Below are 19,604 nucleotides of genomic sequence, written 5' to 3' on the forward strand. Positions count from 1 at the left end.
ACTCCGGGAGGCCGAGGCGGGAGGATCGCTCAAGGTCAGGAGTTCAAGACCAGCCTCAGCAAGAGCGAGAACCTGCCTCTACTAAAGATAGAAAGAAATTAGCCAAACAACTAAAAATAGAAGAAATTAGCCGGGCATGGTGGCACACGCCTGTAGTCCCAGCCACTGGGGAGGCTGAGGCAGGAGCATCCCTTGAGCCCAGGAGTCTGAGGTTGCTGTGAGCTAGGCTGATGCCACGGCACTCTAGCCCAGGCAACAGAGCAAGACTCTGTCTCCAGGAAAAAAAAAAAAAAAAAAAGACAGATTTGGAAATTACTGGCACAGATAAAGTAACAGGATGGATAACCCAAGATAGAACCTTTATGAAAAGCAGTACTTTTAAAACAGCACGAAGAAGAGGTAAATAATTAGTGGTCTCCTGAAAGGAGAAATGGTGTGCTAAATCTTAGCTATCATTCAGGCTCAATTATAAAACTCTCATGCACGGAGAAGCACAGGACACCGCAATATTTAATGATGGTTATTATCTAGAAGTTACCATCTAAAAGGCAGTGCTAGACATAAGAGCCACTAACACTTTGACATAAACAAACAATGCAAACTGGGTTATGGTGGGGCCAATCATATGCCTCGCGTGTCCTGTGGAGCACCCCACATACCGAAATTTAATGTCGGGCATCGTGCACAAACCATTCACCCAAAACTGAGTCAAAGGTTGAAGTCAAGGCCGGGCGCGGTGGCTCACACCTGTAATCCTAGCACTCTGGGAGGCCGAGGCGGGAGGATCGTTCGAGGTCAGGAGTTCGAGACCAGCCTGAGCAAGAGCGAGACCCCATCTCTACTAAAAATAGAAAGAAATTATCTGGCCAACTAAAAACATATATATATATATAAAAAAATTAGCCGGGCATAGTAGTGCATGCCTGTAGTCCCAGCTACTCGGGAGGCTGAGGCAGGAGGATCCCTTAAGCCCAGGAGTCTGAGGTTGCTGTGAGCTAGGCTGACGCCACGGCACTCACTCTAGCCTGGGCAACAAAGTGAGACTCTGTCTCAAAAAAAAAAAAAAAAAAAAAAAAAAAAGGTTGAAGTCAAAAAAACAAAGCAGAAAAATAGCACCCTTAAAATCAAATCAAATGCCAAGGGAAACTGGTTATGACAATAAAGATGTGTTTAGGAAATGCTCTCATTTTGAAAGTTGCGATGTTAAATTTATTATCAGGCTTAAAAAATTAAACTAGGTCCAATACCACTGCATTTGATTCAAGCAAACTCTTTGAATGTTTACAGGTAAACATGTAAAATGGAAGTAGATACCAGCACACTGCCCGTCTTTGGGGAAAAGCACAATCTAGCAAGTAAACTGTTCTACTTGGATTTATGACAATGTTGGCTTATTAGAAGGAAATAAATTAAAAACCAATCAGGAAAATATCATGAGGACCAAAACTGCAAAACTTGCAAAGCAGCACTGTAGAACACAATGGCAAAACAGAAATTGGTCCCTGCATGTGGATTAGAATGGTTTGGGTGTTGAAGGGGTACAAAGTGCCACTTTGTACTGCCGAGGAGAAGCAAACTGCCTTCCTTATATTTAGTGTACAAAGATATGACTACAACTTCACACTACGGGTCGGTGAAGGGAAAAATTCCAAAAGGAAGGAAGGAAGCCTGTCAGTCCACCAACATGGGATACATTCATATAATGGAACGCTAGACAATAAAAATAATGCATTGTACATGCTATGACAAGTAAAAATGTCCAAAATTATTAAATGAGAAAACAATGTTAGCAAACTTTTGTGTCCAAAGATAAAAGTGACACACGTGTACACACACATCGTATACCTCATGGATGCACAGAAAATTTCTAGACCTGTACAAGAAATTTGAGTAATACTTTGAAAGAGTGGGATTGAAGGAGACAGAAAATTTTCATTTTATCCTTCCGTATGGAAGAAAAAATAAGCATTTGTTACACTTGGTTAAACATTAAAGAAAAAACTCACAGATCACTCATTTGTGAAGGTGGCTGGAGAAAGGACAGCTACCTCTAAAACTCCAATGCAGGCACAATTAGATTTAAAATACAATATACTTAAAAATGTTAAATGAATGAAAATTTTTAAAAAGCACAATCACAATTAAAAAAGCCATAAAACTTAACTTGGGAGATCACCGAGTTCAGTAATATAAATGTAGAAACTAGGTCTTGCGAAAGCTGCAATTTGCACGTGCTTTTGCCGGCGTCTTCCTGGAGTGTGATCTGTTTAGAATCCATGTCATAGAGCTAGAAGAGTTGTCAGAACCACCACATTTTATATTTGCCTCTAGACTATATAATCCCCGGTAATATAAATCCTAGTTCTATTTCAATAACAAAAGTTACTTGTAGAACCTTAAGGACAGACTCATTTATTTTGAATCTGTGTCTGCTTTTAAGACTTCTTTAGAGCAGAGGGCTGTCATTTTATTCTCACTCTATGCCCAGCACCTAGAGCATAGGAAATAAATAGAGGTGCTCAAAACACACACACACACACACACACAGTTTTTGTAGAAAAGAAGGCAGGGAAGTGATTTCTGTGCAAAACTATGAGAGGTCACAAAGTATGGAATACAGAAAAAACAGGGCAAGAGTAAAATGTGAAAACTGGTTCCTTGGAATTAGAAGACAGGGCCACCCACAATGTGCTCACATGTCTACAATCTCATTTTTTTGCTTCTACCAGTGGAAGAAAGTCACAATACTGAAGTCTAAACGCTGGAATTTACAGTAAGGAAGATACAACAGCCAGTATTATTTTAAGATGCTACAGACCAAGACCAAAATTTTGACACCAAATCCATTCCCATTAGTTATAGGGAGAATGAAGAGTCCAGATATATTAACAATAGACCTAATTGTTTTCGGGAATGATGACCAAGTAAGCAGCCCCGGGCTACTGGGAACCTGGAAGTAGTGCTTCTCGAACCTTACGGGGGGAAGGACTAGTTTTAACCCCCAAATTGTACTCTGTCAGATATACTTCTTACGGCATATTTCTAAAAATTACTAGAAAAATGATCACACCTTTTAATGCCACAGTCATATAAAATTGCTATAGACATATCCAGACACTCAATTTCTACACAGGTGCCCAGAGACATGCTGAATAGTTTTGTTTTTCAATGTCAATCTGGCCTAAAATCTTGAGTGGCCTGACTCTGGTTTTTTTGTTTTAACTACTCAATAATGAAGATAATCTATAAGAAATAATTAAAGATAAAAGGTTGCATGGAGACTTGTCACTAACATGTTTTAATTTTAAAATATAAAACCATTTTGTCACAATGTCTCACTAAATTATCCTTTTGAATGCAACTTTAGCACTTAAGAATTTCAACTCCTATCAATTTGAACATTTTGCTTTATCTTGCCATTTATCTTAGAAGATAACTTAACGACAAGAATATGTTCTAAGAAATGGGTCATCAGGCAACTTGATCGCTGCGTACTTACACAAACCTAGATGGTACAGCCCATTATTGCTCCTAGACTACAAACAAGTGCAGGATGTTACTATACTACTCCATATTGGTAAGTATTTGTGTATCTAAATATATCTAAACATAGAAACAGTACAGTAAAAATACAGTATTATAATCTCATGGGACCACCATCATACATGCGATCTATAGTTGACTAAAACTTCGCTATGTGGTGTATGACCATTCACTTACACTATACTCCTGTAAACTCCTGTACCTTTCCCTCTAAACCTCCCCCAACTGACTAGTTAAGTTGGTTGGTATCAGAGTGATTCTAGGGAAAATTTCCATCTCTATTATTCTCTTCATTATTAAAGGGAGTAATAAAATGGGAGAAATGTTTATATGCCTGTGTTACAAACTGACCACAATCTGATGTAATTTACTACAGCCTATTGGACAGGTCCTATCCTACAAAAAAATTATAATGTGATTTAGGGTCTCTGGAACCAAATTTCCAGAATTCAAAGCAACAATTTGCAACTTATAAAGTTACTTAAATTCTTAATGCTTCTGTTTCTCATTTGTTAAATGAGGATAATACCTACATCTCAAAGGATTACTGTACAGCTTCATGTGCAAGTAAAGTGACTAGAACACTTACTGCCTGGCACAAATTAGTACCATGGAAGTGCTGTAATTATTTAATTATTACATTGTATGCATCAAATCATTCTGTAGAATTGGGATAATAAACATCACATTAAGTGAAATATGTAACATCCCTACAATGAATTGCTATTCATTCAAAGACAATTTCAATTCTCTATTATGAAAAGATATGTATTTATAATATCCTGTTGGACAAGGAGAAAAAGTTAGAAAATCATGCACAGCCTAATGTTACGTTTAGAAAAGGTCTATGAAAAGTTGCATACCAGTAGCAATTGCTAAAAATAATTCAGAGTAATTTATCATCCCTCCCTGCCCCCCAAAAGAAAGATTTAAAACAAAAATTTCATTCTAAAATGGTAATAAGAATAATCAAATATTACCAATTAGTTACTTTCTGCAAAAATTTAGAGCTGTGTACACTTATTCCTACTCCAGCCCTAAAAGCTGGCTGCTTCTTAAAGCTGGAGTGCATTAATTTCTAATAGATGACATACTACTTCTCTAACCTGCCCATTGCCAACACACCACCATCACTTTTAAGCAAGCTCTTAGAGTGCTCACAACTGTACACAGCAGCACAGACAACAAATCAGCTTAACCAGTCACCCAGGCTTAAATACGAGGTGCCGTATGCTGCATTATAAACACAATTAGATTCAGCAGTTCTAGAATACTGAACGAGAGGTGTCTGTGACATTGAGAATATTCAGACGACAACCTGTGGTACCCATTAAACTATTTTAAAATTCTACAATGAAATCAATGCTATTAATTTCATGTTTATTTTATACAGGAGCTCCGTCAAATTTATCAGATTTTAAATGATTAATTCATAATCACCATTTAAAGACAAAGTTTCCTCTCAACGGAAGATTTCCATTTTGCTACCTGCAGTTCAGCTTACCCTTTGGTCTATGACAGCCATACTTCATTTCACAGGACCTAAACTATACAATTATATATTATATACAAAATATTTTCAAGTTCGCTTGCAAAGGATACCTACAAAGAGTAGATCGAGTTTTCAAGTTTACATAAAACCATACGATAACAATTTACCACTATAAAGGTCTTAATACCTGTTTATTCCACTCTATTTATAGCAACACTAACAAAATTTATAACGCATATGCCCCACCACCTGTACGTCCGCTATGCTAACATTTTGACACTTACAAGAACATCTCAATTTGGTAACCAAGTTTTACAACTACTGTTCTTATCAATCAAATAGAGATGTACCCAGATCCCAATTCTCATGAGTTTTTACATATTAAGAGAGTATATTATTTACCTAGGACTGAAGGGGCTGTACCTTACTTTATAAAAAACAAAGATAGCCACATCAATTTAATTTCATATATATACTACCTATTCAATTTATTAAAAATTGTAATAAACATAATCAAACTAGTGCTCCGAACTTACGCTGTCCATGTAGAAGACCCTGCAAGAGAAAACACAATAGAGACTGCCCTACAAGTACAAATTCCTTCTATAGAGATGGAGAAATAAAAGGACAAATCTAGTTGTCTAAAAGACAATTCACTGTACACATTTTATTTACAGTTTTGTACACTGTCTTAAAATGAATGGGACCGCTTTTCTACTTGAGCCATTTTTAACCAAAGCAAAATAACCTAAGTAATACAAAGTGTTAAAATACAGCATAAAGATACAAAAACAGACATACTAATTCTAGTTAGGAATGTAATTATGATGTTACATTTTTTTATAATCCACAATTATGTTTAGGAAATCACACAAACATAGATCACTGATTTGAATGAAATGCATAAATTTGTAGCAAAGCTTGGTAGTTACAAAAAAGAAAAAAATTACCAAAGAATGCACGAAATTAATGTTTATTCCACCTTTGTGTCATATTCCTGGATCCTTCACCAATGTTACATGAGGAAAAAAACAAAAGCAAAACAAATGAAAAACTGAAATCAGAATCACTAATGTTATCAAGTAGGGAAACAAATAAATTAAAATCTAGCAGCCATCAGCAAGAGTACAGCAAAGACACTGCTGTAAAAAGAAACAAAGAAAATTGCTAGAAAACTGTATGCATCATACTCTTTCAAACCAGCAAAATATGCTCCTGTATACACTGGAACATAAACAGAACTTCTTTCCTGTAAGGTATAGAAATGCAAATTGTTTTTTGAATATTGTGGATGGGTAAAATGTGTTTGTAATGGTAATTCTACTAAACTATTACAGAGTGGGCCAGGAACACATTTATGGATTCTGGGGACGATGTGTACTGTAATTCTTTGATTGGGATAGTGGACACTCTAGCCAAAATTAAAAAAAAAAAAAAAAATATGAACACAGAAGTACAAGACAAAGGCGAATGAGACTTCTCTTATATCTTAGCAACATTTAGATGGAAATCAAATTTAAATGCAGTCCACTCTGCTTTTGAAGAGGCTTTGGTTCAGCTCCCAAATCTCGATTGCTTGACGCAGTCTCCTGTGAGAATACTCGGAAGGTGTCTTCTTAAACAACAAACCTATTTTTAGTGGTGGAGCCGCTCTTAGTAGCTGTGTCTGCATGGGACTGATAACCAATCACTATCTTTGGAGGAAGTCCTAACCTTTCCTTGTATACCCTCCTAGAAGAAAAAGAAAAAGAAAAGTGACCATTAATTTTTATTCACCAAAAACTAAGTAATTAAAAAATTCAGTATTATTAGTCTTCATAAAAAAAAAACAAAACTCTAGACTTGAGAGTAAAACAGGAAATCGTACACCCTTTCCTTTTAGCACCATTTGCTCATTTTCACAACAATCTTGGTTCATCACTTAACAAGTATTTCAGAACCAATTAGGTATGTGATATTTATTACTAAATTACAGTAATAATTACTAAATATATTATTGTACTGTGATAATTATTATTAAATCAATAGTGAGCAAAGCAGAGACAATCTCTGGGCTCATGGCATTTATAGTCTAGTAGGCGAAACACAATCAAATAACCACAAACATGTATGACAGACCTTATTGCATGTGTGCTTAAATGAAAATCAGTTAACATGCTCATCTATTTTCATTCTTTGATCTAAAATATTGTATTTTACATATGAACCCTAGTAAATATTGCATACTACTACATGAATTACATTTGCCATACCTGTTACTGACAAGATTGAACACACAAAAACACTTTAAGGGAGACTGATATTTTCAAGATAAATTAGAACATACATACTTTCTGCCTTGCACACTAACTCTACAACCTAATTTTCAAATAAGATGTGACTCTATTGTAAGAACAAAATGTGATGAGTACCAAAGAGGATAAATACATAAGGGCTGTGATGTCGTACAACAAGGAAGTTCTAATCTCATCAGCAAAATCACAGAAATCTCTGCTTTAAAAGTCATGAGGTCAAAAGGCTAATGTTAAGAGAAAGAAGTACACATAAAGGCAGAGAAACAAAAATTAGGCTGTGTGGCTATGGCTCCTAAGGAAGGTGAATATAAAATGAGGCTGATAAGGTCTTCTTTTTAAAAGCCTCATTGGTCACATTAGGAATTTGAATCTTTATTCTAACAAAAAAAAAAAAAAAACAGCAAAATAAGAAGCAAAATTAAATAAAGAGAATACACATTCCTATGAAGTTAAATCCTCCATAATTGACAACTAGAATAGTTTTTCATACTCCACCCTCCAGAAGATTTTACTATGTTCCACCCAAAATAAAGTACCTAAAAATAAAAAATAATTTTATGATAATTAAAGTTGTAATTACTATCAGATTTAGATTTGCACACAATGCATTCCTTTCAATTATACTTAACCATTTAAAATGCCAGAAAGCAAGAACACTGAGTTATGTAACTTGAAAAGGTTAAAAAAAGGCAAGAAAAAAATCCTGCCTTGAAAAACTGAAGTCAAATGTTTTATATAGAAATTTAATATTGACAGAATAAAAAACTTTCATAGAAAAAAATCATAATTTTTTAAATTCTTTTCAAAAAAATATGAAACTCCCACAATTAAGTTTTGATGCTGATAGAAAGATTAAAAATATGGTAATAAATCAACAACCAACTCCTTTAGCTCTTGTAGAAACCCCACATAGAATGAAACTTGGAAAATCCCTATACCTTTTGATACAGAAAGAAATTAAGTTCATAGGAGAATTTATAATATTTGAAAAATCACAAAGGGGCAAACCAAACAATTTGTGACCTATGACTATTGGCATCTAATTTTAACATAAAATTTCACAGCAAATATTACTAATTTAAATGTACTAAAAAGAAAACTCTAGTTTGGAAAAAGCCATTTTTGCAAAGAATAAAATTTACTAAAAAAGGTTTAAAAAAAAAAATCCCCAAAATACCTTAAACACATGGGTTCTAAATATGGACAAAAGCCAAGATACACTACTTAAATTTTAATGAGAACACATATACTGAAAATACATATATACCATTTGCCAGGACTCACTGAATTATTATGAGCATTATACATTAGCGCTTTTCAAAGCAGTGCTTTTTCTCAAAGTAGGAAAAAATACTCACATTCTCATTCATTAAATGAATAAAATGCTACCTGCCAAAGTAGAGTGCTCTAGTGACCATATACTCCATTTCTGAGGAAAAACAACTTAACAGAAATGAAAAATACATAAACAAGACACTGAGCACCAATAGGGGAGTTCAAAATTATAAAAGTATCTGTGAAAACAATACAAGGAAAATAATGATCTACCATCCCAAGTATTTCTAAAGCTACAAATAAAAGAACTTCTGGTTTTAGGTATCTTAATATTATAAAAGACGTAGGCAAAGAGCAAAACTTACCCTATATGTGTAACAGCTTCTCTGTTTTCACATTCAGTAGTCCATATTGCTATCTTATCACCTTTAGCTCTAACATTAACAACAGCTCCACATACATCATCGCTGTAGTCATCAAAAGATTCTCCAATAAGGCACAGCAGCTTGAAGAAAAAAAAAAAAAACCAAATTATATTCAATAGATTATGAACAGCTTACTAGACGGCAAATATCTCTATTATTTTGCACAAATACTTTTAAAAATCAAAAGTTGACTTTTAAATGTCTAAACTGGTCTCAAACTCCTAAACTCAAGCAATCCTCCTGCCTCGGCCTCTCAGAGTGCTATGCCCAGCCTGCTCTGATTTTTTAATGTGGAATCTTGAAGTGTTATTTACTGATGATCTCCACCCCCCCAAAAATATTATCTCTTTAAAAAAATCATTCAAATATTTTTAAGCGATTAACTTAGTAAGTGCTGACTATAAACCAGACACTGTGTCAAGTGCTAGGGATACAAAAGAGACTATGAGGGGTTTGGAACTTGGGGTCAGAGGACTACAGAAAACGCCTACTGTCTCATATTTAATATGTCTTATTAAAGCCAAAAGTTCCAGGTTACATCACAACATGTAAGCTGAATGGTATTAAGCAACAATTCCTTGTTTCTTCCACTGATCTATGGGTTTCGAAAACTTAATACAAAATATAAGGTTCTGTAATTTTAAGCTTAATGAAATGACCAGTGATAATCAATTGCCAATCAATTAATACCTGACTTGTAACGTGGTAGGATGTTTTACTGCACTAGTATGTAAAGTACACAAGATTCACATGATAGAACAAAAATAACTGCTGACTTAGATTTTCTGCTGTGGCCATCCTTATTGCCTCTTAAATTAAGTAACTGATGTAAAATGTAATGTAACCTAACTTCCAGAATTCCAAAACTGCCTTTAAAATTGCTTTATAATCTTAAAACCTTACTGTCTCTAGCCAAAAGCGATCAAGGTCACTTCGTCTCTGCTGTTTGTTCAATGTAATTAGCCATCGTCCTCCCCGTTTGTTTTTCTCATCTTCCCACATGGGCTCAATACCATCCTACAGGGTTAGAAGACAACAGTTGTTAGCTAACACTTACCTTGACTTGAGAGAAATGCATTAGAAACAGCAAGGAACACTATCGACCTTTTACTTTACTTCCCATAAAACTATCACTGGTGTAGTTTTTAAAAAGCATATAGGATTTAAAGCCAAAGGCACAAGACTGCAGAATTAAGTAATGACTTTGTCACTTATTAGCTATCAAACCTTAGGCTTCAGTTATGTTAAACTTCTTGAGTAGCAGACACATTTTAGAAGCTATGCATAGTTCTATACCTAGAATATACATGTAAAAATTACACGATCTCACAGTTAACGAATGCCCCATCTGCCTACCGCCTGACAAAGCTCATTCATAAATATTTCAAGGACTCATGCACCGGAGGTTACGACTGCCTGACAAACTCAGTCTACTCAAATATATAAAGCAGGACTGGATTGGATTAATCAAAGCTCTCTTCAAAATCAATCTCAGTATGTGCCCATGGAGTCAAGATCCTCAATTTCTATTATTTATACTATAAATAAAGCAAAATATATTCATGCCAAAGCTACTGACGCCAATTTAATTATCAGCCTGTGCATCATGGCATTAATATACACTATTGCTACATTTGTGGCAAGATTTCTTAATGAATACCTGAATAGTCCAGTCTAATATTGAATATATGAAATTATCAATTAAGCATACCTTAAAAAGTGAGTAGTCACAGCCAGGCATTAAATTACTAGACAACTGGATATGGTTGTACAGACTAGGTAAAAGAAAAGGACAATTAAAAACAGAGAATGTGTAAGGTAGAGTTTAGGTGCTTACATATATATACATTTAGAAAAGATGAAAAATAGGTAAAATTTCATGTTTACTTGTTTTTATATGGAGTCAATTTCTAAAACAGATCTTAACAATCAGTTCAAGAGAAAATATTTTTAATGACTTTACTAACAAAAATATATTTTTATATATTAGTTAACTCAGTACACACATATGTGTATATCTAAGAAACTCAGAAGAGAGGTATGAGGTTGCTTAAAGTAAATGAAAGAAAAAGACTTCCTGACCATCAGGATTGTATAACCGAAACACTCAACATAAGCAACGATTCCCAAACACTACAAACTGTTAGTCAGCACAATCATCATTTGGGAAACTTTGAAAAAACATACACTGTTCTGAGCCCTACACCTTGGGATTATAATCACTTAAATATGGGGTAGAACCCTGGAATTTGTATTCCTAAACTATTTCCCAAACATCAAAATAACAGAGTAACATTCACTTGTCTGAAGGTAGGAAGCTAGATCATTTGATCTCTTGTAGTCTCTTATAGCAAAATTGTGATAAAACTGCTAACAGAGTAAGAGTCTGGCATCCTTTGCATCATATTCCATAGTTTAACACACAAATTCAGTTTGGGTGAGACAGCATAAGACCACGCCAGGTCATGGTAACTCTTTCCAAACTACATTATTGATGACCGCCTCCACTAGGCAACAAAAGAGGCCTGGATACTAACAGTGACTATAGAATTAGCACCACTACTTTCATAAAACAAATGGATGTTGAGGGAGCAACCTTCTTTAGCGGCATTCAAGGTAGAAAAGACTAATGTTTCCTTTTTGGTGCCTCCTTTCTCCTTCATAATGCTCTAGGGTCTCTTAAGTAAGTTTATAATGAGAATTTATAATGGCATATTTAAAGAGAATCCTAAGATTATATATACTGGATAAATACAAAAGGACGCAATGGTTGTTTACACTGAATTTGTTAGAAGAAAAGTGAGAAATTAGGAAGTGACTTGAATATTTACAGGAAGCTGAAGGATTCCTTCACATCTCTAAATTATGGTATAAAAATACACTATGCAATGACATTGCTTACACATAATTACAGTGTGGAGCAATGTTCTAATTAGAGGATAAGCTAGAAATACAATTACGGAAACTGGTGAAAGCCAAACTAGATAAGAACAAATCTGATGTGAGACGGTGGCTCGAGAATCTTCCTTTTCCTCTGTAGGAGACTGAAGGGATTTTTGGGTGAAGGGGACTAGCTTTATTCATGAGTCTTAAATAAACACAATTTGAGGAGAAAAACCACTTGATGTTTTGATGAAGGGCAAAGAATAACCCTAATTTAACTAGACAACTAGACCTACCAAGTAGTAGGGATTAAATATAGTTCTATTCTTTTTTTAAAAAAGTCAATGCTTTTAATAAAAAATGATTACTCACAAAGGAGTTCACAATTTATAGTTTTCTTTAAGTATTCCATGCTTTGCTTTTTTCAGTGATGGAAATGCACACTAAATGTCTTTTACAGGTCAAGCACTGGAAATACACAGACAAGTATTTTTTCTCCCCTTGAGGAAGTACGCATGTATGAATTCTACAACCATAATCCATTTCCTTGTGTGAGCAGAACACACTCAGGGTTACGTTAAAATCTAAGAGTAGCACTACTAATTCAGCATGTATATATTAATCCTAAAATAAAGATGTACAAGTTAGAATATTTAGATAATTGTGAGGTAATTTAAAGTTCTTAAAAATGTTTTGAGTAAATTTTGCCTTCCACATTCTCAAATAGTACCACTCTACACATTCTCCAAGTAAATAAGACAAACTAAATTAACTGTTTTTAGAGAATCAATATCAAAACTTCTTGAAAGAGACTTTACAATTTAAAATTTTATTTTGACGTCATGCAAAAGTAGATGATACATCAGAAACAAAATCTAAAAACCATTTCAACTATTCTTCCTGAAGTTGATCAAAACATAATGAAATTAATAAACTATCATCACAGATACTGTTGTTCCCCTGACGAACTGTGAATTTTGAACACTTTGATCTCAAAATCCCTGGCACAGGAAATTCCAGATGTTACACCAAAAAGAATTTGCAGAAACGGGGACCTAACGGTCTTCTGGAATACCCAGTTATGAGGAAAATATATCTAGGCAACCAAGAAAGGAAGTAAGTTCCAACTCGTCAAAAGTTCTGGGGACAATAAAGGATTCTCAAGCGAAGGGTATCTCAGACAAGGAATAGAGAATATTCAGAGCTAAAGAATGACAAAACTGAAATGCTGTCAAACTGATGGGGCATGACCACCTTTTCAAACACTCCTGAAGAGTGGACAAACAAAAAAGGCAGTTCCATAGATGAATATTCATTAACTGTTCACTTCACCCTTCATTTTGTGAATTTGACTTAAAAATGAAAAGCTAAACAACAAATATCCAAAAATAAATGGTACTTACGCCCAAAAGTCTTCAACAGTATCAAACTTAGAAATCAGCCGAAGGTTTGCTTGCCAAGTTTTGCTTTTATCATTTTTAAAAAACCAGAGTGCCCATCTAAAAATAAAAGGTCAGTATCAAAACATGGTAGTTGTACACTCATATTCACAGCAGCAATATTCACAACAGCCAAAAGGTGGAAGCAACCCAACTGCCCATCAGCAGACGAATAGATAAATTATGTAAATACAATGAAATATTAATCAGCCTTAAGGAGGAAGAAAATTCTGACACTTGATAAAACATGGATGAAGGCTGAGGAAATTATGTTAAGTGAAATAAGTCAGCTACAAAAAGAGATACTATGATTCTACTATGAGGTACTCAGAAAAGAGTAGTCAAATTTATAGAAATGAAAACAATGGTGGCTGTCATGGGCTAAGGGGCAAGGGGGCAACAGAGAGTTACTGTTTAATGGGTTATATAGCGTTAATTTTAGAGGATAAAGATAGTTCTAGAAACTGGCTGCAAAACAATGGGAATGTACTTAACATTACTGAACTGTACACGTAAAAATCGTTAAGATGTACATTTTATGTGTACACTACCACAAAAATTTTTTTAAAATAAAAATTTTAAAATGGTAGTTGTTATTACCTTGGCAACTAATGAGTAGTTTTCTCTATTTTTTTCATTTAAAAAATAAGTATTTTATTAAGCCTATTACATAACAGATACTCTGCCATACCTAGAGACCCACTGAGGCTCATTACTCAGGGCAATTCACAGAAATGCAGCAGAGAGACAGTTCTAGTGTGCTAAGTACTGACACATAAGCAAGGACAGTTACTTAAGAAGCACTTAACCATCAAGGAAGGTGCGGAACAGGAAGACTGAACTGTCAGAGGAACAAAGAGGTATCAATGAAGAGGAAGAAATGGGAGTGGTAGGAAGGAGAACTATTAAATATGATTCTATATTTACTCAAACACATAACTAGGAAAAATAAGTGAGATTGAGTAATGTTACACCTATATGTTCTGAAAAATGTATACCAGTTTCCATATACCTGTATATGCTTCTGTTAAAATAGTTTTATTCCTACTAAATATATATATAGGTTACATATATATACCTAGTATGTACTGTATACACAAGCATATCTTGGAGAAACTGCAGGTTCAGTTCTATGCCACTGTAACAACGTGAATATTGCAATAAAGAGAACCGAACAAATTTTTTGGTTTCTCCGTGCATATAAATGTTATGTTTACACTCATCTATTAACTGAGCAATACCACAATATCTAAAAAAAAAAACCAATGTACATACCTGAATTAAAAAATACTTTATTGCTAAAAAAAAAAAAATGCTGAGGATCACCTGAGCCTTCAGGGAGTCACGATGTTTTCGCTGGTCGGGGCTCCTGCCTGGCTGCTGACTGAGCAGGGTGGTGGCTGCTGAAGGCTGAGGTGGCTGCGGCAATTTCTTAAAATACAACAACGAAGTTTGTTGCCATCGATTGTGCCTTTCACAAAAGATTTCTCTGTGGCATCACGTGCTACTTGTTATCATTTTACCCACAGAATTTTCTTCCATATTGGAGTCAATCTTCCCAAACCCTGCCGGTGCTTCACCAGCTCAGTTTGTATCATATTCTTTTTGTCATTTCAATAGTACTCACAGCATCTTCACCAGGAGTACATTCTATTTCAAGAAACCACTTTCTTTTCTCATTCATAAGAAGCAACTTCTCATCTATTCGAAGTTTTGTTTCTTTTAATTTAATAATTATTTATTTATTTTTGAGACAGAGTCTTACTCTGTTGCCCTTAGTAGAGTGCCGTGGTGTCAGCCTCGCTCACAGCAACCTCCAACTCCTGGGCTCAAGCGATCCTCCTGCCTCAGCCTCCCGAGTACCTGGGACTACAGGTGCACACCACGAAGCCTGACTAATTTTTCTATTTTTAGTAAAGACAGGGTCTCGCCCTTGCTCAGGCTGGTCTCGACCTCCTGAGTGCAAGCGATCCTCCCACCTTGGCCTCCTAGAGTGTTAGCGTATAGGCATGAGCCACCGTGCCCGGCCTTCAAAGTTCTATCATTGTAGCAATTCAGTCATATCTTTAGTCTCCACTTCTAAATCTAGTTCTCTTGCTTTTTCCACCACATCTGCAGTTACTTCCTCCCCTAACATTTTGAACCCCTCAAAGTCAAACATGAGGGTTGGAATCAACTTATTCCAAACTCCTGTCCATGTTGATATTTTTGTTTTTGGAGATGAGGTCTCACTATGTTTCACAGACTGGTCTCAAACTCCTGGGCTCAAGTGATCTTCCTGCCTCGGCCTCAGCTTGGATTGCAGGCACATCCACCGTGCAGGGCTCACATTGATATTACGACCTTCTCTCATGGATCAGGAATGTTCTTCATGGCATGTACAATGGCGAATTGTTTCAAAGGTTTTCAATTTACTGTGCCCAGATCAATCAGAGGAATCACTATCTATGGCAGCTATAGCCTTATAAAATGGATTTCTGAAATAATATAAAGGTGAAATTCCTCTTTGATCCATGGGTTACAGAATGGATGTTGTGTACATCTCCATCAGGGCTCTTAAATGACCAGGTGCATTGTCAATGAGCAGTAATATTTTGAAAGAAGTCTTTTTTTTCCTGAGCAGTAGGGTCTCAATGGTTGGCTTAAAATATTCAGTAAACCATGCTGTAAACAAACATATGTGCCGTCATGCAGGCTTTGCTGTTCCATTTCTACAACACAGGCAGAGTAGATTTAGCCTCATTCTCAAGAGCCCTAGGATTTTTGGAATGGTGCATGAGCTCGGGCTTCACCTTAAAGTCACTAGCAGCATTAGCCCCAAACAGGAGAGTCGGCCTGTACTTTGAAGCTCTGAAGCCAGGGGTTCACTTCTCCTCTCTAGCTATGAAAGTCCTAGATGGCATCTTCTCCCAAGAGAAAGCTATTCTGTCTACACTGAACATCTGTTTAGTGTAGCCACTTTCAATGATTTTGGCTGGATCTTCTGGATAACCCCATACAGCTTTTCCATGAGCACTTGCTGCTTCACCTTGTACTTTTGTTACAGAGACAGCTTCTTTCTTTAAACCACATCAACCAACCTCTGCTACCTTCTCTTCTGCAGCTTCCTCACCTCTCTTAGCCTTCATAGAATCGAAGAGAGTTAGAGCCTTGTTCTAGATTAATCTTAATCTTAAGGGAAAGTTGTGGCTGGTCTGATCTTCTATCCAAACCACTAAAGCTTTCTTTGTATCAGCAATGAGGCTATTTCACTTCATCATGTGTGTGTTTCCTGGAGTAGCACTTCTAATTTCCTTCAGGAACTGTTCCTTTGCATTCACAACTTGGGAAACTTTTGGTGCAAGAGGCCCAGCTTTTGGCCTGTCTTGGCTTTTGTCATGCCTTCCTTGCTAAGCTTAACTTCTAGCTTTCGATTTAAAGTGAAAGTCATACAACTCTTCCTTTCACTTGAACACTTAGAGGCCACTGTGAGGTCATCAGCCAGCTGAATTTCAATATTATTGTGTTTCAGGGAACAGGGACGCCCAAGGAGAGGTAAAGAGATGAAGGAGCAGTGGCTGGTGGAGCAGTCAGACCATACGCATTTACCAATCAAGTTTGCTGTCTTACAAAAAGGCACAGTTTGTGGTGCCCGAAAACAATCACAACAGTAACATCAAAATGTGAAACAGAGACGTGAAATGAGCACGTGCCATTCACTGACAGACTTGCTCAACACAGGGCTGCCACACATCTTCAATCTGCAGAAAAGGCATCATTTGTGAAGCGCAATAAAATGCAGTAGGCCTGTGTGCTCTAATACCTTGAAGTTTTAAAAAGTCATGTAACATTAAAGTTACACTTAAATGTTATCATCCCAAGATGATTCACCTTTCTTAGAAGAATTAAATTCAATATTCTCTAGATTACAATACTAAAGGTAAGCCAAAGGGAAACTCCATTTTCTCATTGATAAAAATGTTGTCTGAAGAGCTTTCCAAATGGAATATATACTATCAGCAGGCCTCAAAGTGTGGTTTGCAGACTCCTAGGGGGCTCCAAGATCCTTTTCCCGTAACAATGCTAAGATGTAATTGTATTTTTCACTGTGCTGATGTCCGCACTAATGGTGCAAAAGCAGGTGGCTAAATCCACTGGTGCCTTAGTGAGCATCAAGTCAGAGACACTAAACTGCACCGGCAGTCACTGCAACCTTTCTTATTACCAGCTCTCGCAGTCAGTGTCACTTACAACTGCCCTGGATGAAGCAATAAGCAGTAGCAGTTTCATTAAATTTCAATCTGTTTACATGTCTCTTTCATATTCTGCACAAAAAGCACTTTTACTGAATAACAAAATACAATGCTTGGGCAATTTTTTGGATTATGAGGTGAACTAGCCACTTTTTTCATGGCATCACTTTTACTGGAAAAAAATAACTAATAAACCATGGTTTATTTCTTGAAAAATGAACAGAATAAGTCTGGTGCTTAAAATGTGAGCTTTCAGAAGAAAAATCAGAATTTTGGAAAAGTTTCATATGCCACTGTAAGCTTGACAGCTTCAAAAAAATTGAAGACATTTCTGATGAGTTTAGAAGTATATAATAAAATGTGTCAACATTCAGAAGATCTATTTAACTCACTGTACCAGTATTTTCTAGATGAACATATGATGTTACAGAATCACACACAGGTAAAAAGATCCATTCCAAATGCAGGTTAGACTAATGGATTTTTATGTAACAAAACAGGAAAAAGTTCTTTGACATAGTTTCAGATTCCCTATTTCACTAACCTATAAGAAACCTAGTATCAGCAGGGCGCGGTGGCTCACACCTGTAATCCTAGCACTAGGTGGGCGCATCATTTGAGCTCAGGAGTTTGAGACCAGCCTGAGCAAGAGCGAGACCTGTCTCTACTAATAATAGAAAGAAATTATCTGGCCAACTAAAAATATATAGAAAAAATTAGCTGAGCGTGGTGGCGCATGCCTGTAGTCCCAGCTACTCGTGAGGCTGAGGCAGGAGGATGGCTTGAGCCCAGGAGTTTGAGGTTGCTGTGAGCTAGGCTGACACCATGGCCCTCTAGCCCAGGCAACAGAGTGAGACTCTATCTCAAAAAAAAAAAAAAAAAAAGGAAACCTAGTATCAAAGGAAGAGTATCCACAATTATTTTAAAAGGCTATGAAAAAATTCTCTTCCCTTTTCTCACCACATACCTACGTGAGGCCTATCTATTTTCTTTTCTTTCTTTCTTTTTTTTTAAATTATAAAAAGAGACACGGTCTCAGTCTTGCTCAAGCTGGTCTCGAACTCCTGAGCTCAAGCAATCCTCTGGCCTCAGCCTCCCAGAGTGCTGGGATTACAGGCGTGAGCCACCGCGCCTGGCCCATTATTTTCTTCTTACACTTCCATTGAAACAACTTATCTCCACAGACTGAATGCAGAAACAGCTATAAAAATCCACCTGACTTCTAGTAAGTCAGGCAGTCAAACAGATTTGTATTTCAAATAGTTATTTTCATTTAAAAATGCTATCTGCACTAACATGATAGATTTTTGAAAAATGTACATATGATTTTATATTTCTCAGGTTTATTTTCAGGTAAAATTGTATATTCATTTTTATTTTTATTTTTTATTTTTTTGAGACAGAGTGTCGCTCTGTTGCCTGGGCTAGAGTGAGTGCCGTGGCGTCAGCCTAGCTCACAGCAACCTCAAACTCCTGGGCTCAAGCGATCCTCCTGCCTCAGCCTCCCGAGTAGCTGGGACTACAGACATGCGCCACCATGCCCGGCTAATTTTTTTCTATATATATTTTTAGCTGTCCAGGTAATTTCTTTCTATTTTTAGTAGAGACGGGGTCTCGCTCTTGCTCAGGCTGGTCTCGAACTCCTGACCTCGAACGATCCTCCCGCCTCGGCCTCCCAGAGTGCTAGGATTACAGGCATGAGCCACCGCGCCCGGCCTGTATATTCATTTTTAAATGTGAAATATAAAATAGCAACTTAGCATTATTTACTATAAAAATATAGTAAATATTTTTCTTCAGTGGGGAATAAAAAATAAAAAATACACATAATAGCAATAGATAAAAATCCACATCAAAGCTGTGTGGAGTTCTCAATAATTTTTTTTAAAAGTGTAAAGGGGTTGTGAGACCAAATAGTTGAGAACTGCTGATTTAAAATAAATATGATACATGCATGTAAGAGATTATAAAGCAGCTATTAAAAAGGTTAATTGTGTGGTAAAGTTTTCCTAAGACTGATA

General features: G+C 36.1%; 1 protein-coding gene across 2 annotated transcripts in view; it reads right to left on the reverse strand.

Moving 5' to 3' along the window:
- Window positions 1-5,492: 5,492 nt before the first annotated feature.
- EIF4E (eukaryotic translation initiation factor 4E) overlaps window positions 5,493-19,604 on the reverse strand; it is a 38,315-nt gene continuing 24,203 nt past the window's right edge. For both annotated transcript variants that reach the window (XM_045536858.1, XM_045536860.1), the window contains exons 3-7: window positions 13,316-13,411; window positions 10,741-10,804; window positions 9,933-10,046; window positions 8,970-9,109; window positions 5,493-6,766 (exon numbers count right to left, since the gene is read on the reverse strand). In XM_045536858.1, coding sequence (XP_045392814.1) covers window positions 6,652-6,766; window positions 8,970-9,109; window positions 9,933-10,046; window positions 10,741-10,804; window positions 13,316-13,411 — 529 coding nt within the window. In that variant the 3' untranslated portion in view covers window positions 5,493-6,651. The remainder of the gene's footprint in view (window positions 6,767-8,969; window positions 9,110-9,932; window positions 10,047-10,740; window positions 10,805-13,315; window positions 13,412-19,604) is intronic.

This window comes from Lemur catta, chromosome 24 (assembly GCF_020740605.2).
Source record: "Lemur catta isolate mLemCat1 chromosome 24, mLemCat1.pri, whole genome shotgun sequence".
Classification (NCBI taxonomy): Eukaryota; Metazoa; Chordata; class Mammalia; order Primates; family Lemuridae; genus Lemur; species Lemur catta.